The sequence below is a fragment of the Pararge aegeria genome, chromosome 23, assembly GCF_905163445.1.
Source record: "Pararge aegeria chromosome 23, ilParAegt1.1, whole genome shotgun sequence".
Lineage (NCBI taxonomy): Eukaryota > Metazoa > Arthropoda > Insecta > Lepidoptera > Nymphalidae > Pararge > Pararge aegeria.
In genome coordinates this window covers 4693328-4719950 of record NC_053202.1, presented here as the reverse complement: position 1 = coordinate 4719950, position 26623 = coordinate 4693328, and the positions used below count along the sequence as shown (strand labels likewise).

The 26623-nt window shown below is 35.8% G+C and overlaps 1 protein-coding gene across 1 annotated transcript; it reads right to left on the bottom strand.

Annotated features, from left to right (window-relative positions):
• Positions 1-44: 44 nt before the first annotated feature.
• On the bottom strand, positions 45-26030 carry LOC120634367 (homeobox protein slou). Its single transcript, XM_039904883.1, has 3 exons — positions 25748-26030; positions 2177-2496; positions 45-293 (listed from the first exon to the last, which is right to left on the bottom strand). Exons 1-3 carry the CDS (start codon positions 26028-26030, stop codon positions 45-47), a joined length of 852 nt encoding a protein of 283 aa, XP_039760817.1.
• Positions 26031-26623: the final 593 nt, after the last annotated feature.

Below are 26623 nucleotides of genomic sequence, written 5' to 3'. Positions count from 1 at the left end.
TCCTTTTCGACCCTCGGGTCTTGGGACCCCGGCCGTTGCCACAATCACGTGTGGGAGTGACCCAGGGGACCATGGCTGTGATGATGGTTCGCCGCCAGATGGTGGAAGTACGGGGCGTAAGGTCCAGGGCCGGTGAAGGGGTAAGGCACCCCGTGGGAGTATAGAAGGCCCCCTGGGTAGGGACCTGAGGAGAAGGCTCCCGCTGGAGGTGGAGGGACTGTCGGGCTGTTCACGTCCAGTCCTGGATTTTGCTTTTTCCACTTCGTTCGACGGTTTTGGAACCAGATTTTTACCTAGAAAAGAAAATTTGAAATTAGAATGTTATAGGTAGGCCAGTAAGGATTGTTTTAAATCTTTTAATGTCGGAAAAATATAACTGGTGAGTTTCTTGACGGCTTTTTATGCACCTTTTTATTATATATTTGTTCTATAGGTAGTTATTTTGTCGAATAATTTTATGAATAATATACTTAAATACTTATAATATATGGGACAAGCACCCAGACGCTGAAAAGCATTCATGTTTATCACACAAACATTGTCCAGTTGTCAGAATCGAATCCACAGCCTTGGACTCAGAAAGCAGGGTCGCTGCCCACTACGCCAGTCGGCTGTCAAAGCAAACACATAACATGTCACCACCAGTAGCGTGCATAGAGGTTATGCACAGGGTATGCAGATGATATAAAATGAAAAAAGTACGAGACTCTAGTACGAGTTATAAAAATTTAAGGATAGGCATTGTTAGAGTTTAAGAAAAAGAATTTAATAACTCCCTTTAGATTTTATAACTCGTACTGGAGATTTTCTTCACTTTATATAATCTGCATACCCTGTGCATACCCTCTGTGCACGCTACCGTTCACCACTAATATTAGGTGATGGTGGTAGCTACTGTAACTTAGAACTAAAGCTAGGAGGGTTACCAAACGCGCCCTGGTCTAAGAGCCCACAACAAACTTAGATATGAATGTCGATATTCATCCATCTACTGCGACTACTCGTCAAGCGTGATTATGGCCAAACCCTCCCGTATGATATTGTTAACGCGGGTAAAACCACGGGACACAGCTAGGTAAAATAAATAAAAGTGTACCAACATAATTTTTCTTTTGAATCGTGAAAGCAAGAATTTTATAAAAAAATGTCAGTTACTATTTTTTTCAACTGGGTAGACGATACAATACGTACCTTCATTTTATTACTATTATATATACATATATAAGATTAAATTAATGTAATTTCTCACAAATAGAAGGCATTAGTTCAAAAATAAGCTACAAAGTACCACACGCACAGGTTTTTAATGACTTTTGAAAAATGGTTTTTGTACTCTGGCGATGTCATAATAGCTTTACATTAAAAATATTTATACGCCTTTAGTCAGAGGCGTGCATAAAGGGTATGCATAGAGTATGCAGATGATATAAAATGAAGAAAACCTCCAGTTAGAGTTATAAAGCTTTCCTTCGCAGTGCAGGCTATCGAATTGTAGAACATGCGACAGGCAAAATCCCTTGATATGCTTAAAAATGCAGTTAAATCTTATTATCTTGCGCAATAAGACGACTGGTTTTTTTTTCCATCTATTCATTAATATAGCTTATCATAATATATATTAGTTTATTATTTTTATATTTATTTTATACATTTATCAACGAATTAGTTTGGCCATCCAAAGGGGCACTGCTGCCAGCAACTTAGGAACTGTACCTCGTTGGTTTCGAAGACGTTTTAGATTTTAAATAGTTAAAATAGTTTATTTTAGGTTATATTTATAAAACAATTATTTTAAAGAATAAATAAAGTTCCTTCAATTATCTACAAATATTTTTTTTGTGATATGTTAATAAACTTTGCTATATATGATGCTATATATATATTTTATTTGTGTATATTTTGTTTATGTATTCGTATGTAGTTATTTGAATGTAGGTTTATAATAATTTTACACCACCTATTTTTTCTCGCTCTTGTTGTCCTAATCCTAAGGTTGCCTGGCAGAGATTGCTTTTAAGCGATAAGGCCGCCTTTTGTATTCTATTTCAACTAAAAAATAAAAATCCTACCCTTAAGTATTTATAACTCGTAGGCGGACTGCTATAGACTATGGATGAAATGTTGATTTATCACTTATTTATAGACTAAATAATAGTTTCAGTGTATATTTACTAACCTGTGTCTCTGTTAAACTAAGGCTGAGGGCTAGATTGAGCCTCTCACAGACTGAGAGATATCTTGTAGTCTTGAATTTGTTCTCCAGGGACACAAGTTGCTCGTAAGTGAAAGCAGTGCGCGCCCTTCTAGGTTTCGTCCCCCCTTTTGAATCCCTAGAGGAACCGCTCTTCTTCTTGGAGCCGGAGCTGGTTGGACTCTTGGGGTCCCCGTTTTCGTCCAGATCTGACTGCGTTAGGATGTCGTCGTCCATGTTGGATGTTTGGTCGTCTGTTTCAACATCGTCCGCTTCTATGTCCGAATGCTGGAGGTGGTCTTTAACTGTAAAAGAAGGTAGTTATTAATTTTTTATCAACGCCTATTGATGTCCCACAGCTGGGCATAGATCTCTCATAGGAGAGAATGATTTAGGGCCCACCACGCTGCTTCAAAGCAAGTTGCCGGACTTGCAAAATATTTGCTGGCACGAATTCTTCCAGATTTCAAACTTTTCATAGGCAGAATGCCTTGAATATTTATATTCTTTTGATAAATCTTGTAATAAATGTTGCAGTGCATGAGTCAGTAAAGTTATACCCCGATTATATCCTGACAGGGGATAAAATTTACGTGTCCATCACGACCACAGAGAAAGTAAGTAAGTTTACCCCGTTTTTTAATTACACGTATTATTTGTTGTTCTGATATTATTTCACCCGTGCGCTTATGCTCGGAGAGTGGATAAATCTGTGAGAGAAGGAAAACAATTTGCCCTTTTCCCGAGGAGATAATGTTTCCTGTTCATCTTAGTCTACCGAAACCAGTAAAATTATGAAAGTGGTCTACGAGAAAAAAAAAATTGGGAACCTCCCGGACGACCTCCCTAAAGAACTTCCTGGCGACCTTCCTGGAAATTTATAATTTCTGAATTTTCTCTGGTCTCGTCTAGTGTCAGGCTTTGGTCGTGGCTAGTTACCATTTACCGATTAGGGGTATGACTACCATACTGCTCAACAGGTTAGCCCGCTACGATCTAAGACTGCATCATCACTTACCAACAGGTGAGATTGCAGTCAAGGGCTTACTTGTAGTTGAATAAAAAAAAACACGAGTAGTAAAACGAGGCCAAGGGCACAAAGATTCAAATCTCGACCATTATTGGATAAGAAGACCACAACATGATGAGACCAGCAGTTCCAGAGATTTATTTATAAGCGGTTACTTTTCTGTTAACATACGATATCATAACATTTTATTTACGACGTCAGTAAGAAACGGAAATAATCTATCTCGCAGCAAAATAAAATTTCCGTCACTGCAAATTAATATATGAAATAAGCTGTGACCAATATAAATACAAGAAAAAATACCAAAAACATCGAACACAAATAAAACTGTATAAATTTTACGCTTTAATAATTTTCCAGCGAAAAGCAACGTAGATGTTGGGAAAGAAGTGTTACGCGATATTCTCTCTACCAATATACCAGATCGCTAGGTCTAACAAATACATATATGATCATAGTAAGGAAATGTCTCGTTGTTGGTCTAGTAGCGTGTTCAATTACGAATTATGAGGTCATGGGTTGGATTCCCGGGTATAAGAAAGAAAGAAAGAAAATACATTTACTAATGGTAAGTGATACAAACAGATTCTTATATTAATATAGTAACAGAACTTCGTCTGTAACATCAGACAGAATGGGTATACAGCTCAGCATTTGCCATGCATTATAGAATCCTGATTTTCAGCTGTGGGTCTCAGCACTAAAGCGTTAGAATCCCTATCATTTTGAATCCTGGTTCGATATCCAGAAGTTATGTTTAAAAAGCTACCTGATGTATTTTATTATAATGCCCCAAATATTTTCATAAAATCTTACAGCCCTCGTTTCATTCTTTAGGGGTCCAATATCCATATTCGAAATAAAAAAAGATATCCGAAAGAGCTGAAAGTATAGGCATTCTGTATTTATATTTATTTATTTATTTATACACTTTACTTGTACACCACAAATAGGAAAAAAAAACAATGGACACAACAAAAATAAACTTAAAATGTAGGATACAAAGGGTGGCCTTATCGCTTAGTAGCGATCTCTTCCAAGCAACCTAAGGATTAGGAAAACCAAGGGAAACCGATTGGTGGGGTTGGTGGGGGTGTATTATTATCATATACATATTTATAAATCAAAATCGGTTAAGCTGTTTTCTAAAATAACATAGAAAAAGATTTTTTAACTAATACTTAAAGTAGTTTATTCGTCCAAATAATCCTATAGGCTTTATATGAACCAGTTACTCGAAATCACAGATCAACGCTTTGATATAGTAGTATTGGGTGTACAGATTGATCTTGTCATATCGAATTGCAGAATGCAATTTCCACCCGAACATAAAAGCATTCCATCCGTGTAGATCGAAAGATATACCTATGTCTTCTCCTAAGCTTGTCACTTGACGTTAACAAGTGAAATTTTCATTTTTTTATTAGACATGTTTATTTGAAACGCTTTCAGATGATACAGCGATCATTTCCGTTTCCTTTTCAATCTACAAGTGTTGCCACTGCAAAATGGTTTTAGGGCTATATCCATTTTTAATGAGGCGACATTGGCAACAAATTTTAAATGTCCGGAAACATTATAATATAATTTACGACCGTTTTATTGTGTTTAGTGAAATTAGTGAAATACCCGTTCTAATGGTTGACAGGATATATAAATATTAGCAGAATTGTCTGAGTGTTTAGTCGTGATCGCGTGAAATGGCGATAAAATTGACATTAATAAAATAACAGCCGCGCTGTCACAACTCTTGGGGCCTAAAGCTAAATTAATAAAAATAAATTTGCCTAGAGCAAAGGTTATAAAGTGGCCTAAGGGATTTTTTTTAATTTTTGAAAAAGAAGATGGTTACAATATAATACTTTCGGGTTTTTTTTTGTTTCGCACTCAGTTATCCTCTGACATGGTATGAGAGACCTTCTTTATGCGACTTTTGCTCTGAATAAGTGCCAGCTCCCGATTGTCGTGATATGGTTATGCTACATTGCTTTTTTTTTTTACTGCTTTTTAACTTTCCTTCTTCCTTTGTACTTATGCATGTTACGTGTACTTTTAGTTATTACCTTTTTTGTGTACCTTATAACAATAAATAAATAAATAAATAAAAAACGTCGCTTTATCTTTTGTAAAATTTTTCGTAAATACCTACTTTTCTAAATGATCACTTTTAGTGACCCTTTTGCATCTGATTTGCATTATCACCGGCACGTAGGTATACTTTGCAAAAAGTAGACACCTACCCTAGGTTAAAGCCAAATCTTGTTTTGCCCAACGCGTGTTGTAATAAAAAGCGCGTTTTACTTTAATTTTTACTTCTATAAAGAAGACAATTAAAATATTGAATTTTTGAAGTGAAACTTCTTTAGAATCGTTGTGATTTCAAACCGGATGCAACGGAAAAAACGACAGGTAAGAGACACAAATACAAAAATGTGTAGGAATAAACGTAAAATATACATACTATTTTATCTGTTTTACCTATTAAGTTACAAAGGAAACCGAATAATATCTAGATAAAGAAACAAACATAAATGTATAAGACAGAGTGAGATAGAAAACAATAAATTTTTTTACCTATTCTAGTTAGGAAACTAAATAATAAACCTTGCATTCGTTAGTTTTTTATTATTATTTATATGTAAATGTGTCTCTCTATGTATTTTGTGTGTGCAATAAAGAATTTATTAATAATGATAATAATACATTTATCCAAATAGTTCTAATACTCTACATCCACCTCAATCTCTCGTAGGCTACTTTTCAGAAGTTTCACTTCCGCCGTGTGTGAATAAATTGCACAGGATTTTTAAATTAACATAATAAAAAGAAATCTTTATTGCAGAATCAACAAACAAAGATCTAAACTCATAAATACAAATGTCACATAACTCACAAACATAATATCATAAGTGATAATGCGAAACTTTATAACACAAAGCAAAACATATCTTCTGACAGTTCAGTAGCGTCATACAAAAAACGTAAAGCGTCATAACTCTAAAACAGAGAAAATTAAATCGTCCTAAATCCAAAACCGTATCAATTAAAAATAAATCTTATTTTTCGACCGATTAAGTTCAAATTACACTGCACGTATAAATCGTTTAGGATTTTCCTCATTAAAGTCTGTTGTCCAGATCGCGCGGTACGAATTAGCGCTATAAAATTACAAGCAGATGTTCTGACGACAGATATATTACGATGAACGCTGACTCAAATTGAATCGAAATACGTTCTATAGGGCTGTGTTCCAATCGATGATATATTTATTTAACTAGCTAAGACTACAATGTTACCTGGTGGTGAGTTAGGATGCAGTATAAGATACTAGCGCTCTTTTACGGGTGTGACAGTTATAAAAAGTCAATACACATAATCGGTTTCTACGCGCTATGCGTAACAGTGACGTGCAACGTGACGTGAATGAATAAAATCTCCCGTACGAGTTATAAAAATTCAAGGCTAGGCATTGTAAGAGTTTTAAAAAGCCGATTTTCTTAATTTTATATAATCTGCATATCCTGTGCATACCCTCTATGCACGCTACTGCTCGGTTGTGCCGTCTTTGTCGGTAAAGTGGTCACTAACCATGGTGGAAGACCCACCACCAACCAGACCAGACCAGGGAAAATTCAGAAAATACGGAGAAACTCACATCGTACGAAGAAAAGAACCAGAGTTACCGACATAGCTCAGCGAGTCGCAAAGCTGAAGTGGCAATGGCATAAAGACGGATAAAAATTACAGTTTTGGCTTCATAGTCGATTGTAGAGGGCCCTCTAAAAACAGTTTTAGTATAAGTAGAGATTTGTTGCATCAGTGATTGATAGACTACCTGTAGAGCTGAATCATTTGCTGCTGTTTACCGTATACACACTTTCAAGACCGACCGAGTCCAAGCCGTGTGTTCGATTCCCACAACTGGAAAATGTTTGTGCGATGAACATTTATGTCTTTCAGTGCCTGGATGTTTACCTGTGAGTTATTACTATTTATACTTATTTATTATTTATAACAATATCTACAGTCATCTTAGCACCCATAACACATAACCGGTTTCTACGCGACATTGTACCAAAACGCGTAATCACTCCGCGGTGCCGTCTTTGTCAGTAAAGTGGTCACTAGCCATGGCGGACCAACACCCAGACCAGACCAGGGAAAATTCAGAAAATATGGAGACAATTATTCACATTTTACGAAGAGAAGAACCAGAGTTACCGACATAGCTCAGCGAGTCGCGAAGCTGAAGTGGTAATGGGCGGGGCACATAGCTCGGAGAACCGATGGACGTTGGGGTTCCAAGGGGCTGGAATGGCGACCCCGCACTGACCACTGACCCCCAGAGGTGGAAAGACATCAAACGAGTCGCTGGGAGCCACTGGATACAAGCGGCCTAGGAGCGTGGATTTTGGAACTCCCTACAAAAGACCTATATCCAGCAGTGGACTTCAATCGGTTGAAGTGATGGTAATGACGATGATGATGATGAAACGATTAGTCCCGTGGCCAGCACGGTAATGATGTCCGATTAATCAGGGATTTGGTACACACAGCTTTAGTTTTATGAGCCAGTTGCCACCAAAATCTAGAGAAAAATCTAGAGTTATGACTACTACATCTAGAGAGATATAACTTTCATATAGTGGAAAAACAGCAAAAAAGGGTCAGATATTTTCTTAGGGCGTACCTACTTATCTGAAAGTTTAGCCCGTTTTTAGTAAAAGGAACATATATCATATGAAACGCGTATGTATTGATACTGACACTGTAAAATACAAGTTGGCATACTAGCTACATCTATCTTCTACGAGTAGGTATATATATATAAAAGAGAAAGTGTGTGGGTATGTTCCGTATAGGCTCCGAAACGGCTGGACCGATTTCAATGAAACTTTAAGGGAATCTCCAGATTGATCTGGCGAGTAATCCTGTAAAGTTTGGTGACGATCGGAGCACTCCTATTTTTGAACTGTCAAATACAGCTTTTATTTACTATGATGATATTCTATTGTTGAGTATACATGGGTGGAGATAATGATCTTCACCCGCTCGAGAAGAGAATAGAAGATAATGTATACGAAAAGAAATAAATGATTTAATATATTATGAGACTTAAATTAAAAATTTAATGATGTAAGTTTATTGTTTAAATAAAATAAAGCAAAATCTAGCCCGGCGAAGCGGGCTGGGTACGCTAGTGTACTATAACTGAGAAACTGAACTGGTAGCCTAGTGGTTAAGAGATCTTTTCGTAGTTATGTGCGTTTTAATTAATTCAAATATCACTAGCTTCAACGGTGAGGAAACCTGCATGCCTGAGAGTTCTTTATAATGTTCTTAAAGGCGTGTGAAATCTAACCAATCCGCACTGGGCCTGCATCCCCCCTTCTCATTGTGGGAGTAGACCCGTCCCCTCTAGTGGGCCGGCAATGGGTTGATATTCTGTTGGTGATGACTGAGTTCTATGGACAATAGCCTTCAATAAAGAAGAAGAAGAAGAAACACTTTTTTGCACGTATAACATACAGGAAAAGAAACAGTAAGGAGTATACAGTACACAATGTAGACATGCAAAGGCGGCCTTATTGCTGCCAGCAATCTCTTATAGGCAACCTTTGGTTATAGGACTTACAGCAAGACAACGGTATAGTTCCAAGAGTGTTTATACATAAATACCAAAATGTAAAGATACAAATACATATATAATTTAAATAAATATACGTAATATATAAATATAAATATATATATATATATATAAATATATAACAAACATAATATATACTAGCGAACCCGTGCAACTTCGTTGCACAAAATCGGTTATAACCGGAGAACACAAATAAAATGACATTTTCTAAAAATTTATCTTAGCTAGATCGAATTATCGCCCCCGAAGCCCTCTGTAAACTAAATTTCATGAAAATCGTTGGAGCCAATTCCGAGATTCCAATTATATATATACAAGAATTGCTCGTTTAAAGATATATATATATATATATATATATAAGATAAGTAAAGAATCTACTTCAAATTCCATCACTCAAAGAGAGGTAATAGTCCTTCAGACGACTCTTAAATATTGGAAGGGAACTACTTCCACGGAAGGTAAAGGTTTCTTATTTTTTTTTTTTGGCGTAGTAGTTTTGTATTGGGCAAAGGTTAATCTTGTACGGATTCATGGGGTAAGCATAGATTCATTAGAATTCAAATCACTCGCCAGGCGATTAGCGTTTCACAAAAACGACTAAATCATTGCGTCGGTCTGCGAACAGTAGTAATGCTTTACTTTTTGCATTCCTACTCAGAACCCTTAGTGCAGATTTGCACGAATACGCAGTCTATTTTTGTGTTCCGGTACGATGTCGCGTATAATAGGGGTATGACTACCATACTCTCTAACAGGAAAGCCCGTTACCATCTTTAACTGCATCATTACTTATCACCAGGTGAGATTGCAGTCAATTGCTAACATTTAGTGGAACAAAAAAAAACCTACACCTAAAACAATACGCGTAACGAAAGTTTAAAATGTGGGCAGTTACAATCAAAGGCTAAGTTGTGAATAAAAAAATCAAAAAAAACATACCATAGGCTGGTTGGAAAATTGCCTACAAAATTTTCCCTAGCTTCTCCCCCTAAATAGTTAACGTGCCTATCAAAGCATGTAGGCCGTGTAAACACTGGTCGGATTTGCAGGCAGGAGGGCAACCGGCGATGCATGCTTTTCAGTAATACCTACTAGGTACTTTGTTGACTACTAGCGACCCTCCCGCGGGTGGAATGTATGTAAGAGTGTTTGTATTGGATAGAAGCAGGCATTAGTTTGCGGAAATCCATAATATATTATGAAAGTTAAGCTTAATTCGCTGTACTCCGCGAACAGCAGGAGAATCTGTATGGTGTAATTTATTATTACTTCAATCCGTATACTCCACACCAAACAGATCCTCGGCAATGTACCCTCTACGCACGTTTCGTTTCGTTTCGTTCACCAAACGTGCAGAGTAATTGTTAAGTCAAACACACAACAAACAATTATTCATTGTAAAGTCGACAACTCCTGAGGATGCTCCGGTTTCGAAGCGTGACGGTCGCTTAGCCGTCTTTTTCCCCGAGCGAATTGGCTACGGCCAAAACCTCCCACTGCCGGAATTCGAACCGGGAACCTCCCTCTTAAAAACCAAAACCACAGCGCTCACCGTTGCGCCAGGGACTCCAGGGAGGTCGCCAAGATCTTGTTGCTTTACTAGGTTTATATGCAAACACAATATCAAAGTCACGATCAAAAGCTTTCACGCAATAATTTTCAGACTCAAACACGCTACGCCCAAATCCCTGCGAGGAAAGGCACTTGTAATCGAGAGGGTTTTATTAATTACAAACTTGGACCGCAAAATCCCCCACCCCTCTATTGACAAGCAATTAAGAACTTTGAACTGTACTAAATAAAGCTAAAAATCCCTCGACGCCATTACATAAGTACAAACTTCGAACCTTACTTTTGGGCGTAAGCGTTTCTACTCCTTTGTTGGGTGTGCTAAAGGATTTTAAAGTTTAAAGGTATTAGATCTAAGGTATATTTTAGTTTGAATCATGTCAGTAAACAAGGGCCATCAATTTGTTAAATGAAGAAAATGGAGAAGTGTAATTTGGGTAGGATTCTTGGTCGGGTGATTTCAAGTGAGGGTGTGCTCCGTGTTCACAGTTATGTTAAACGATATTGCTGCCGTTTTAGACTTAATTTATTTGTTATGTAGACGTTTTAGCTGCTGTATATAAAACGTGAATTATAATTTTTATAATTGTATTTGTGTTTTTACCTACACTTGGAGGAATTATCAATTTTTTATAAATTTAAAATGCATGCGATTCTCTGAGCGCTTTCCCAATTAAGCTTTGAAGAAGTAGATCGAAACTGCAATGTTTTCTTCTAGATGGCGCTACAGTCACTAAAAGACTGACGTAAAAGGCATATAGTAATTTCGGTATCGACGGTAGGAGAGCCGTAGCTTAATTGGGAAAGCGCTTAGGCCGCGATTGCCAAAGAGTCGCAGGTTCGAAATTTTTATTAAAAACGTGAATTAGTTAAACTTTCTAACCTGGCTTATCGGCCGAGAGGGGCAGTGGGCCGAGACCATGCTTTCTTTGTCCAAAGCTGTGGGTTCGATTCTCACAACTGGAAAAATGTTTGTGTGATGAACATGAATGTTTTTCAGTGGGTGTTTATCTGTGTATTATAAGTATTTAAGTTCACGATTCTTTAAAAAAAATCGTCAGTTGGCCTGGTACACATAACAAGCTACGCTTTTCTTGAGGTTAGATGGCGATGTGTTGTCGTAATATATTTTATTTATACTTTTTATTTGTACACCAAAAAAGGTTATCAACATTATATGAAAAGTGGCCTTATCGCTTAGAAGCGATAAGCCTCTGATCCAGATCTCTGCCAGGCAACCTCAGGATTGGAAAATCTAATGAGAAAACAAAAGGGTTGGGCGTATACTGTTGAAAACTTGTTTATGTATTAGTATGCATATAGTTATTCGAATTCTAAGGTACATTCGAATTACTACATGCATACTAATATTCCTAACACATTAACAAGACAACACACATGTTAACAATACGCATTATTGAAAAAAAATTATACTTTAGTCTATAACAAACCAAAAATACCTATTTAAACATGAGTAACAATAACAATGTAAAAATTTCCCTAAAATAAAAAAAAATAAGAAAGTTATTCATTAACATTTTGAGATAATATAAAAAAATCTGTTGGGTTCATACTGATTATTCATTTTATTTAGGAAACTAAAAGTCGCGAACACGGATAAATGTTAAAAAAAAGTGCTCGGAGGGCCACGCGGCCGGGCGAGCTTTCTAGGTCAAGTTTTACATTTATTTTGATATTTTCTGAAATCGAATCCGATCCTGTTACCTAAACCATCGCTTGTTTTATGGTGAAGGAAAATATTGTGAGGAAACCTGCAGGAAGGTACTTACTTTCCAGAATTCCATAATATTCAATGCTTAATTTGCTACGCTCCACGAAAAACGGGAGAATCTGTACAGTGTATAAGTGAATATTACCTTAAGTCGATGCGTACATGCATTTATGCATGCAGTAGGTATACTCTATCAGCTTACTACCATCGTTTAAAGCTGTATTTTTATTAATATAAGTAAACGCTCTTATATCTACGCTACTTGACAACAGCAGCACCGGCATATTTATGGAAAATGCTTGTTTTTTATTTATTCTCAGAACTTACTGTATTCTTAGTTTGTAGTTATAGTTTTATTCTGAGTTTAAGTCGTTTTAATATTTGTTTGTACTGTAATTTGTGATGTTTAAATTTCCCGAATAAATATTATATTATTATTATTTATTTACACATAAGCTAAGAGAACTCTGAATATTTTGTATAAAATATAATTTAAAATCAATGTCAATTTTATATATTTGTGATGAGAAATAAATGGCTTTTTTATTTTATTTTATTTAAGCTAAGAGAACCGATGGAAATTGGAGTATTGAGGCGAACCGGACCTCGCACCGGTAAACGCAGCGAAAACGGACCCGAACGTAGTGGACAGACATCAAGCGAGTCGCTGGGAGCCGCTGGATGCAAGCGGTCCAGCACCGTGGATTGTGGAACTCCCTACAAAAGACCTTGGTCCATCAGTGGACGTCAATTGGATGACTTGGTGATTAAATGATGATGAACCATGGTAGTCCACGCAATTAGAAGTACGGCAAATGACAACGAAAATGAACGATTTTAATAATTACGTAAAACCAAGGTTGAACACAACTTTGGAGTGGTGTAAACACAAAATGAAGGGGGTGTTTACACCATAAAGCCGTGCGCGGAATCGCGTAAACGAGGGCTTAATGCTGCCAGCGCTGACTTTTTAATTACAACCTCGAAATTACGTGAAAACAACCCCGTGACACCGGCGCGAATCGCAATGGTCTTAAATGGGTCACGAGCGTTTTGGCCCTGCGACGAATACTGTTTCAGGTACATTTTTCGAACCTTATTTTGATGTCATGATTGCGAATAAAGCTATTATTTTTTTAATTTGCAAAACAAAAATTTGCTCTTTATTTGCAAAACTAAAATATATTGATAAAAAATATTTCGCAAAAATCTCCGACTTTTTATATATATATATATATATATATATTGCTTATATTTATTGTAAATATATTGTTAGTTTGTTATTATTATTATATGTGTAGTTGCAATTTTATTTAACCTAAATAAAGTTACATACACATTGAAAAAAAAATATATAGTGCACAGTTTAAGTCTGATATAGAGTAGTGTAGCTTTTTCATTTGATACCCATATTAAGGGGGAGTTGTGGCGGCCATCTTGAACCGATTTACATCAATCACAGCTAAAAACACTCCCAACTAATTAAACTTTGAAACAAAAAAAAAATCGGTTCATCCGTTCGAGAATTACGATGCCACAGACAGACACACAGACAAACATAGACACATCCTATAACACCCCGTCGTTTTTGCGTCGGGGGTCAAAAATAACAATATATAAACAAACAAAGGTGGCATTATCTAGTAGCGATACTATAATGTTTGAAAATATCACAGAAATAAACGAAATATTAGCCGTTTTTTTTCTGTAAATAATTATTTATATTTATCATAAAAAAAACAATATTTATGGCAAGTATTTATTTAAAACTTGTGTGTGGTTACGGTTTAAACTGTCTATAATTCGATAGATACTGGACGATCAAATTCGAAATTCAAAATTCTTCAGCGCCGTCGGTTCCAATTATTTTTAATAGAACTCGAGAACATTATAGAGAATCCACAGGCATTCAGGTTTGCGCACTATATTTTTAAAAACCCACATAACTCCGAAAGTAAATAAGAGTTAGGAACTCGGCAAGGGAAGCCGAAGCCTTACCCATCGTCTGTTCATCGAATGTTTTTCAGTCGCTGGGTGTTTTTATAAGTATTTATGTGTATTATTCATAAAATTATTCATCAGTTATCTTAGTACCCATAACACAAGCTACGCTTACTTTGGGGCTAGATGGCGATGTGTGCATTGTGTGTAGTATATTTATTATTTATTATTATTGGTCCTATGTTCTGTATGATTGATCAAAATAGTTATATTGTAGTTAAAAAAAACAAATGCTGTCTTCTGTTGTTTTTTTTTTCTGTCAATAAAAAAGGTTCAATGTTATTGCTTTAATTTATTTCGCCTTATCATACAGTTACTACTGTTATTTGTAGTTACCTACTTTGTGCTCAGTTTCTGCGGATTCACTAACTAGCTACGTAAAATACGTGCCAATGATACGGCACTTAAAGTCACCAGGGCAACGATCGGCGACGCGAATTTTTACAATGCGTAAAAAATTACGATTTCAGCGCTAAATAGCGCTCGCAAAAAAGCTGTCACTCGGAAACAAAGATTGCGTTTCTAAAAATATTTGCGACTTGCGCAATTCAATAAATGCCTGCATCTAGTTTGTTTCTATTGTATTTAGTCTGTTTATAATAGGCTCGATAACAAATTTTTAAAAAAGGTCCTATTATGTTTCGAATCTGCTAAGTACCTACTAGGTATATAAAAAAAAACTAATTTTTGTAGAAATTAAAGGTTTTGTTGATATAACTTGCAAATTATATTGTAAAAAAAAACCTAATGAAAACTCTCACCTTGTGTCATGGCTACTCTCGTGACGTCATAGGCAAATTAGAGCTTTAGTAAATCATAAACCCTTGTTCCATAGCTAAAGATTGCTTTTGGTATAAATAACAAAAAACTTAGCAACTGATAGTTAGAAAACACATAATACTTGTTATTCGCAGAGATTTTCAAAGTTTAAGCGGTACAAAATTATGTTTATATAGATAGAACTAACGTCATAATATTGAATTCGGCGTTGCACCTGTCATGGCGGATCGCTAGATTTTGCAGTTTTATTTATCTAGTTGTGTTGGTTACACCATTTATAACTCAAGAACGGCTGGACCAATTTTTATGATATTTGATTTTTTGGATTAGACCGGAATAGGATAATAAGTAGGTACATATTAAACTATAACAATAATCAAAAAAAAAGATCCGCGGAACGAAGTTCGCCGGGACAGCTAGTTTAAAAAAATAATAATCTCACTTGGAATATCAATAAAAATACGTTTTTCGTAATACATGAATCACATATCACTAGACAAATAGAAAATTTTAGCGATTCTTTCAAAATAAAAAAAAAACAAAATTCTAAATTCATTTAAGTATTTCAAGTAAACTTACTTTATAAGAACTTTTGAAGCGTCAAATTTTTTTCTGAAAGCAGATTCTACCGAGAAGAGCCAGCAAGATACTCAGTAGTTGCTCTTTTCCAACATCATTATTTACAATCATTTTTCTATCTTGCAGGGGATGAGAGCGAAGCTGGCTGCTTCCAATGTACCTTGTCATTAAGAAATTCATCAAATTTATAGTACATGCACCTTGCTGTATTTGATGTGTTTTTAAACACTTTTAAAATATAGGTATGCATCGTTAAAAGCGTATACTTTGTCATCATGCCTATTCCAACTAATATTATAAATGCGAAAGTATGTTTGTTTTTGTTCCTCTACACCCTAACAAAGCAACAAATCGGATTGATTTTTGGCATAGGACTAGTTGAAAGGATGGAGAGTAACATGGGCTACTTTTGGTCCTGGAAAAACACCAACTCATCAGGGTTATAAACAGGGGCTTTCGTAGTATCACACGAACAATCGTACCTATTTCCTTCATCATCATCATCATCGTATCGACCCATTACCGGCCCACTACAGGTCACGGGTCTCCTACCACAATAAGAAGGGGTTAAGGCCGTCCAACGCAACGACCCAGTGCGGATTGGTGGACTCCACGCATCTCTGAGAACATTATGGAGAACTCTCAGTCATACAGGTTTCCTCACGATGTTTTCTTCACAGTTGAAGCAAGTGATATTTTAATTACTTAAAACGCACATAACTTTGAAAAGTTATAGGTGCGTGCTGGGATTCGAACTCGGCCCCCCGAAAGTGAGCTCCTACCCACTGCGCTATCACCGCTTCCTTCACGCCTTAACAAAGCAATCAAATGATTTATTCACCGTGGGTAACCGCGGGCAGCTAATAATGTTAAAAATGCGAAGAATTGTTTGTATGTCACGCCTTCTTTACGCATTAACTAAGAAAACAATTGATTTGATTTTTTGTATAGAGCTAGTTTAAAAGACAGAAAGAAACAAAGGCTGCACTAGATCCTGGTAATATACATTTTTTTTTTTATTCTACTACAAGTTAGCCTTCGACTGCAATCTCACCTGAGGCTAAAGGGTATGGCAGTTATGTGAAATCCATACCCCTGTTCGGTTTCTACGCGACATCGTACCGAAAAGCCAGATCACTTAGTGGCACGTGTTTGTCGGACCGGACCAGACCAGACCAGATAAAATACAGAAATCATAAATTTACCGCGGGCAGCTAGTATATTATAAATGAATGATAGCATTATGGACAACTCAATAACATGGAGGTTAAGTTTTGCTTCTAACGAAGTATTGCTTCTATCTAATATATATAACAAAATGTCATGCCTAACCCTCTCATCTCCCGCAAGATAGAAAAATGATTGTAAATGTTGATGTTGGGAAAGAGCAACTACTGAGTTTCTTGCCGGCACTTCTGGGTAGAATCTGCTTTCCTAACCGGTGGTAGAGTCACTACAAACATACATACTTGACGTTTCTTGCTTATAAAGTAGGCCTACTTGATAAATGAATTTTGATTTTTTTTTTTTTAACAAAGTCATCTTTTTCACTTAGGTTTTATTCATTTATTCTTTGCGGAAAAGTACACGAGGAAATAGAACTAACAAGACGAAAAAAAAATACTATTTTCTTCTATATAGATGTTCTGTAGAGTTAAAAAAATACTTACCGCAACTTAAAAGAGTTGTTTGGTCGGGTTTTTTCTAACTTCTTGCATATTAAATACCCTAAAGACGATTTCAGATTGACAGAAAAAATATTTAACAATGAACCAATATTTCATAATCTCCTGTCTTACGAATAAAACGATGAAATTTATGTATCTGTCAGGTATTTGTTACGTACGTAATCTAATTTTATTTAATACTGGAGTTACAACCTAAAGCAAGCAATCGAGAAAATCGAATCGGATTAATTAATAGACAGCGTTTGTTAAGCTGGTACCTACCTCAACGGGACATGTATGATTCGAACCGGTTCGACGTCACGATTTACTTTTCGAAATAAGAGGAGACAAACACTACTTACGTTAGTAAAAAAAATTACTGGATAAACGTGGGATAAACGGTCAAAATCAAAAGCCGTGGCCGTGCTGCCAAAAGTTTGGCGCTTTATCAAATCCGAAAAGTAAAGATCTAGCCAATCCTTCATATAGAGAGGACCATAAAATATGTAAAACAAATCAAATTTACGGCCCCGAAAACCCTTGTCCAGAAGAACTAAAGCGGAGCAAAGCCTCCACGCGCCTAAAGGGCCGAAAAATAAGCCAACATAGACCGTGAACGCCCGAAATTTATGTCCGTTTGACCCCCGAAACGCCTTATTCACCTTTTATTTTTATTTGAGTGAGCAAGGAACAAATCTTAGCGTAAAAAGGGATAATAAAATAATCGTAAGATTCGTTTAGACGAGTCTAATTTCACGGATTGGTGCCCAAAGGGACGCGGCGGCTAAGGGTTCGACGCTCTCCGTCTAACTTATGGGGGTAATTGATGCTTTCTCGCTCTAGTGGGGACCAATGGTGTACACTGTACAGTAGAGTTATTGTACGTATTTTAATGTATTATAGGGTTTACTTACATCTCTTGTAGCATCATTATTCTAATATTGTAGATAATTTTGAATTATCATATTTTAAGGAATGACCTTGAAGTATTATAATTCATGTCTTTCATACAAAATTCAAAATTTCATTTCAAAATTAGCTGCTTTAAGATGGTAGTACCGAAACCCCCAGAATCTTCCAAATCCTAGAAATATGTAGGTGCACTAACTTCACTGGTTAATGTACGTATGTTATACTAGTTTCTTAATCTTTTAAGACTCCCGATTGGCGCAGTGGGCAGTCCCTGCTTCCTGGGTCTAAAGCCGTGGGTTCGATTCCCATAACTGGAAAATGTTTGTGTGATGAACATGAATGTTTTTATCACCTCAGTGTTTTTATGTACCTATATAATTAAAAATATTCATGATTTATCTTAGTACCCATTACACAAGCTAAGTTTACTTTGGGGCTAAATGGCGAAGTGTGTATTGTCGTAGTATATTTATAAAAAAAAATATATATCTATTTTCAAATCGTAGCACTTTCTTCACCAAAATTTGTTGCCATAGAAAAGTTTACAGCTTCGTCAAATGTATGATGATACCTTTTCTTTTCTTTACATCATCATCATCATCATAATATCAAATCATTATCGGTCCACTATAGGACAAGGGACTCCTCCCACAATGCGAAGGGTAAGGCCGTATTCCACCACGCTGGCTCAGAGCAGATTGAAGAACTCCACACGCCTTTGATTTGGAGAACTCTAAGGCAGGTTTCCGCACGACGTTTTCCTTTAACATTGAACCATTAGTAGACATATTTTAATTGCTTAAAACTTTCATATCATAGAAAAGTCTGAGGTGTATAGTGAGATACGAACTCGACCTCCCGCAAGTGAAACAGAAGTCGTAACCACTGGGCTACCACCGCTTCAATTTATATCACAAAGTCAAAACTACAATTTCATTTATTTCAAGCATCAGGCCTTTTTGAAACGTCAAGTCTGTATGTTTGTAGTGACTCTACCACCGCTTGGAAAAGTTGATTCAACCGAGAAGAAGTCGGTAAGGAACTCAGCAGTTCCTCCTTTCCAACACCCTTATTTTACAACTTAATAAGGTTCAATATTGTGAGAGATGAAAAATAATTGGATTTCAGAAATGTATGGATGCGGTTGAGGATTTGAAAACACCGTCGCTTAAAAATAGATTATCACTTCGCAGGGCATGCAAGGAAAACGTCCTACAAAGTCCTGCGTCCATCAACCTGCAGCGTAGGTATTAAGCCTCATATACCTGTACTTACACCGGCAACTGTGTCTTTCAGACTGCATCGCTGCTTGGAGGCCGAAATGAGCATGGCGGTAGAAACCTAACTGAGAGTTATTTGAGACAGTAGTAAAACAGAAAATCATAAAGTTCTCAGTTGTAATAATAAGAAAAACTTCCTCATCTTCCTAAAATGGCCATCTGGATAATTACACTGTGAAACTGCAAGCTATCATATTTTTCACCTAAACATCGTGAATATTTTCATATACGCCAATGAAAATATTCACGAGGGCTTAATCGTGAAATAGGCACTCACCTATTTCCAAGACCCTTAAAGTAAGATCCGATAGTCAAATGACTTGGAAACAATAACTATAACAGAATATCCCATAATGCATCAAGTGGGTAGTTATTCTTTCTTATCGGCCATCTTAATCGACGGCCATTTTGAATTTATTATCTGCACTGCAAATACCAATAAGCCTAACTAGATCGCCGCTGGGTTTACAAACGCAAAAAATACAATCTTACTAAAGTAAAGGTTATGCCAATTTAAGCATATTTCATATAATTTCTATGATCTTATTCCAACTCTTAAAATCATCAAAGTCATTGTTTATTACTCCGAAATGCAAAATTTATTTATTTCAAGTAGGCCTAATACTCGTATAAGCACCTCAGAAACATCAAGTATGTCTGTTTGTAGTGACTCTACCACCGGTTCGGAGGGCAGATTCTACCGAGAAGAAGCCGGCAAGAAACTTAGCAGTTGCTCTTTTTCAACATCAACTGTTTACATTTTACATTTTTCATTTCAACAGACATTTTTCTATCTTGTGAGAGATGAAAGCGGAGCCGGAAGCTTCCAAGCAACCTTGTCATGAAGAAATTAAACGATTGTATAGTAACCTCGCTGTAAGAAATGTGTTTAACACGTTTTATAAACTTATGCATTGGTAGGTCGGAAATTACCTAAGGAATCATATTATAAAAGCGTATACTCAATCCCACAAATGACTTCTGTACCTTTCGCAGACAACTTGCAGATGACACAAATTTATGACCACTTCTTGTAAGTCGACTATTTATATCCACTTATACACACATTATGTTGTCTTACAAATACTATATGATTATAATTATATTATATATTATGATTATAAATAATACAGTAAGTATACCTATTTCTTCAAACTTCTCACGGAGGGATTCACGTGATTTAAGTTTATATATTGATCGTACAGCTCTGTACTCTGTTATGAGCTATACTTTAAATACCATACCTTTACATACTTTTTTTTTCAAACGAGCTATTTTTTGTAAAGCAATAATTGTCGTACAAAGTAGATAAGGTGGTAAAATATAAATTCCCAGATTGCCCTTGCCGGAGATTAAACTAGGGACCTTCCACTTATAAAATCAAAGCGCTCACCACTGTACCAGGTAGATTGACAAAATGAACTCATAAAAAATGTATACATAATTAGAAACTTTGTAAAACTGACAGATTAATATGTTATTTTAAGAAAATATAATGTAACGCGATTTTCGTACAACCAATAACGTTTCATGACAACATCCGGAAGTGGACCGGAAGTTGCAAATCTGTTGGCGCTCACAGCTGGACACAAGTTGCACAATGTTATTGACAATAATTAATGAACGCTGAGTTTTTATTTTTATTTGAAACATGTTTTTGTATTCTAATTTTTGATATAGTCTGGACGTCTGCGTTCAAAAATATCTGTTTATATAATATCCGTGTTAATATTATAAAAAAATAACTTTCGCCGCGGTTTTTTCGGCTATCCTTACTCATAGACGTAAACTTCCCTCTCATGTATACCTAAATATAATTTTTCATTTCGTCCTAAATTATACGTCCAAACTCCAAACGTGCTGTATAGGGCAAGTTTTATCTATATACTTGAGATTGAATCTATAGTAATTATTAATATTGAATGCCTAAGCTTTAATATTAACCAGTGAAAATCACCTTTTAATTTTTTAATTATTCACGACTGTGGCTTATTTAGAAGATCATCATAATCATTATAAACCCATAATCGACCCATTACAAGGCACGCGTATCCTCTCAGACTGAAAAAGGTTTAGGCCTTGGTTTAGACATTATAGAGTAGGTACCTACTCGCAGACGAGTAATATTTTAAATGCTTCAATTAAAAAAAAACACATAAGCCAAATTGTATACGTTGTGATGTTATACTTTTCTTTTTTTTGTATATTCATTTTGTGGTGTGCAATAAAAGTATATTCATTCATTCATTCATTCATAAGTTACAAAAATTACTGGTTCGTGACAGATATCAAACTAGGTACGGAAAGGAAAGCCGAATCTATATCGAACTTCTGCATAATTTCTGCTTCTATAGTTAATTTATAATATAAAGCTGCGGTTTTTTCTTTTGATTTGCTAAAGGCCAGTATTTTTTTAGAGCTATAGGTACGTACTAATAAGTACGTACCTATAGCTCTAAAAAAATACTGGCTGGTTCAGGGGACGCGAATTAAAGCACCTCGGTAGTGTTTCCTATTTAATTTTGGTAGGTAACCTTTCTTTTGCATGCTCAATTCTTACTTGGAAATTATTATGCTTAGGTAATATATCAATTATTCAACTTAGTTAAGTAGAGACGCGTACCTTGGTGTGCAAATTCTGTAAAAAACCTCATTAGCTATTGATTATTAATTTCATACAATAACAAACGTTGTAGACGAAAAACTTGACCTATCTAGTCTAGAACCGTTCAGAAATTGAATGTCCCTCACAAAAGGCGAAATTTTATTATTTTATTCAGCGCCAAAAACTCTTAATGAAAAATCCTCCGTGTAAAAACGGACCGGTGATATTTTAAATCATTTAAAAATCATTGAGTGTCCCTAACAATAGACAAATTTATTATTTTTATTCTGTGTCCAAAAGTTGCAAAAAAGAATGAACTTTCCTAAATGAGCGTCCGTAAAAAAGGACAACAAATCAAATATGGCGGAACTGACATTTCAATTCACGAACCGTTTATTAGCTTCTAATAAACTAAAATAAACTAAAAATAAACCAGGTTCCGGCACACACGACCGTAGACGTCGTTTGGCTTTCGTCACGTAGTTAATAGAGACTTCAAGTTCGACAGGCAAACTTATTTTTCTCTGAGCGTCACTGTCTCCAGCCCATATCACTATTAAAATAAAGACTAAAGTTACTTTCACGTAACCGCAATACAAGTTTGTAAGATCTGAAAGCTTGTCACGTTATCAATCGATACCACAATGAAGTAATTTGTATAAATTGACTTTCAACTTGGTCATTATTAAAATAATTGCCTGTTAATGTTTCACGACAGCGAAACCTTGTTAGAACTCATAAAAAAGGGGACCTTGAAATTGGAAGTTTTTTTAATGTACGCGATAATTAGTTATTTCGAGACGGTACGATCAAATTGGGCTGTTCTAGGAATAAGAAATATGATTGTCACGTTTGTGAAATGCGACCTCTGGGTTTACTGTATCTGTGGAGTCATAAACACATTTAAATGGAGATTTGAAATCACTTATTACATAAATTCTTAATCTCAAAAAATTTTGAAAATTAAAAATCAAATTAATAATTTTTTTTTTTTTTTTTATAAATATAACCTACTTACCGTATTACTTCACGTTTTAGATTTTATTTAGTTTTTTTATATAGTTTATTTTAGGTTATATTTTTTTAATGTAATAAAATAAATGAAAGAAATAATAACAGAATATTATTCGTGCTATTACTCTTTTTATTATTATCTTATTTTTTACTTCATTCTATAAAACTATCGGCAACTTCGTGTGCTTAAATTTCTGATATCCCGTGATCCCATTAAGAAATTTTGCCGCAATATCTTTGTCTGTTGTAATTTAGAGAGGGAACAGGTAAAGCTAATATACTTTAAAATAAAAGGTATAGGAAGCATCGAAAAATTTTCCGCGTAAGTTTGAAGATTACGATATGGTAGCTCTATCATAGACTATGCTCAAGAAATCGAAGCCAGCTAGATCTGTATGTTTTATAGACTGGTTCGCATAAGTTGAACACCCTTTTTATTCATACAATTAAAATAAATGTGAAAGTGTATATGTTTGTTTGTTCTTACTCTACGTTTTAAGTAAGCAATCAATCAACTTGATTTTTGGCATAAAGTTAGTTGAAAAGACGGAGACTGGAGAGTAACATAGGCTCCTTTTTATCCCAGGAAAACAAACGATTGCCGTGGGATTTGTAAAAACCGTAATAAACCAAAAAAAGATGGGCCACAACAAAAGCAAATAGCATATCTGACGGTTAAGTGGGAAACCATCGCCTAGACAAAGCAGCATTTCACTGGGCATGTTAGGAACACGTCCTACAAATTAACGCCCTATATCAAGTGGCATGCATAAGCGGGCAGTTTATATAAAGTGAATAAAAACTCTAGTAAGAGTTATAAAAAACCTAAGGATAGGCATTGTAAGAGTTATAAAAAGCGTACCCTTTGAATTTTATAACTCGCACTGGAATTTCTCTTCACTTTATATCATCTGTGCATATCACTGCGGATGAAGATGATTGCGGCTTGGCTGGACTGTCATTACCTCCGGCATTGCTGTGATAGGCACGTTGCAATACCAATGCCGCTTAGACAGTATTGAGTGATTATTCTTATTCTTCTTTAAATTTTAATTTTGATTTGGTTTTTGATGGTATTTGGATTTGATTTAATTTAGTTTTTTATTATTTTGTTTGGACATTATATATATTTTATTGTATTGCATTAAATTTAATTTTGTAACTGATGTATTACTTGAACTGATGTTAATTTTTTATGTATAAAGCCTGAAATAAATGATTATTATTACTATCTTTTATTCTTTTTCATTTTTTTTTAAATTCTTAACAATGCTTAAAAATAAAATTAAAAACACTGCTTATTAAAAATTTATGAAAAAAAACATCCACCTTCCGCTTGCGGGGCTTTTGAATGCCCAAACAACCGGCGGTCAGGGCTCCAGAGTGAGGAACCTCCTCACAATACGCGCCGTTTCAACAACCAAGCGAAAGCTTCTTAAGATGTTGGACGAACCTTTATTATTATAATTATTTATTTCAATTTATTTATTATTATTATTATTATTATACCCTCTATGCACGTCAATACCTGTGCCCATCAACCTTAGGTTTAAGTGTTAAGTCTCATGTGCCTATAACAATACGGATAACAACGTTCATCCAACCGGAACCATGCTGAAGTGCTGCGAAACACAGCAATGCTACCTAGCTATACCTTTTTATGTCTATCGTGACTATTATAAAAGACTTGCGAAAGAGAATCGAAGCCTTCGAAATTTGAACGTCTCGAAGAATGCTCCATATATAAGTTGGATGGCCAAGGCTACTAATCCAACACCATATCGCCGCGTCCAACCTGCATTTAAACGGAAAAAGTTTAAAAGCACTGATTCCTGACCTCCTGTATCGAAGTGGCATATAATAAAGAAGGTTTCTTTAAATTTAAAAAGCAAATAAAGCCGACGCGACACTATCGTTCACAAAGCTATTCGTTCTTTGGCCCATTTCGCTGTGTCCGCTTCGATATTGGAGTCGTAGTTGACGCTGAGTGTGTGACCCCGATATCATAGCGAGAGGACCCAGGTTAGTTATATTTTTGTTAGTTATACTGTTTGTATATCAAAGTCAGCAATTATGTGGACAAATCAACAATTACTTTGTCTCTTTCTCTCTTTATGATATTAGACATTTTTCATTGTGTAGGAAAAAAACGGGTTAAACGATCCTAATGAAAAATAATGTAATGCCTGCCACTCAACTGCAACTGTGCAATAATTAAATCTTTACGCAAAAGTAAAACCGAGCTGTGCTTTGGCTTTAATACTAATTGGCGACATTAAAACAAAATAAGAAAGAATTAGGAAAAAAATGTATTCAAACTGACTGCCAAGAATTTAAATAAGTACTAACTTTTAAACGGCAGGCGAAAATAAATATTAGAGTTACCTACCTACACGTCTTAAATCAGAAAACGAAGAATTTAATTCGTACATACCTCGAATTAAATGCACCACGAAGAATAAAGTAGGTAGGTACATTTAAATGCACAAACTAAAATTTTAACTAAATTTCGAAGCGGACAACAAATCTAGGTATATACTTACTTACCTTTATGGAACAAAATTTAAAATGAACAATTTAAATTTTTGGTATATACGTCTAAAGAAACATCTTGTTCGTCGTTTACTTAATTACTGAAGGATTTAAGTTCAAATTCTAAAAGAACATACACGAATTTAAATTTGAGGAGGTTAGATCTACCTAGGTTTAGATCTACCTATAAATGACAAGCTTTACTCACCAGAATCACTATCGTCCCGATCATAATGCGGCCTCCAGTACTCATCATACCGCAGCGGCACTTCGGACCGGCCGGTAAACTTCGTGGGGTCCAATATATTTTCCACGGAAAATGCAATCGCAGGCCTGTCGGGGGGCCTCGTGAGCCCCAAACGCCTCGTAAGATCCACTGGCGCGGCCTCTTCTACCCCTACAACGTCAACCTCCCCGTTGGCCTCTGACTCTGCCTCGGCCTCTTGCTCCCTTCTGTCCTCTGAGCCTCGCGTCATCGCGAGCATCGTCATAGCTCTTGTTTATTTTAATATGTCACATCGAATCTCTTATAATCTTATCTGCTTTAGTACCAAATTCTTCTGTTAGGTCCAGTTTTTGTATTAAAGTTCGAATTGCACTATTAATATTAAAAGTCCTGTTTTTTTTTGTACCCAGTTTATACACAATTCTATAAATATTAACACTTCACTGCTAATGTTTGTAATTAAGAAACAAAAACTAATGTCAATGCGGACATATTTTCAGTAACTATTGATTATTTATTTTTGTGTTCGATTATTATTTTTGAAGAGTGAGTAAGTAAGTTTAAATCAGAAGTTACTCGGGCAAACGATCGCACATATATCCGTCGACGCAGGCGTAGTAGAGTTCCAACACGACCGTCGACACCTAACATCGGAACGTCACGTCGCCGGGTGCACTGGAACCGGGAACGAAACGGGCGGGTACGTCTGAGGAGGGGGCACTCACCAGAGTAGGGGGAGATGGGAAACTCGCCCGCCGATTGGCAGAGCGAAACGAGGCGTGCCAGGGGTGGAGAAACGTAATCGAGCAATAAGGTTTAAACAATTTCGTTTAATACGTTGAATTATGTAAGAGAGCG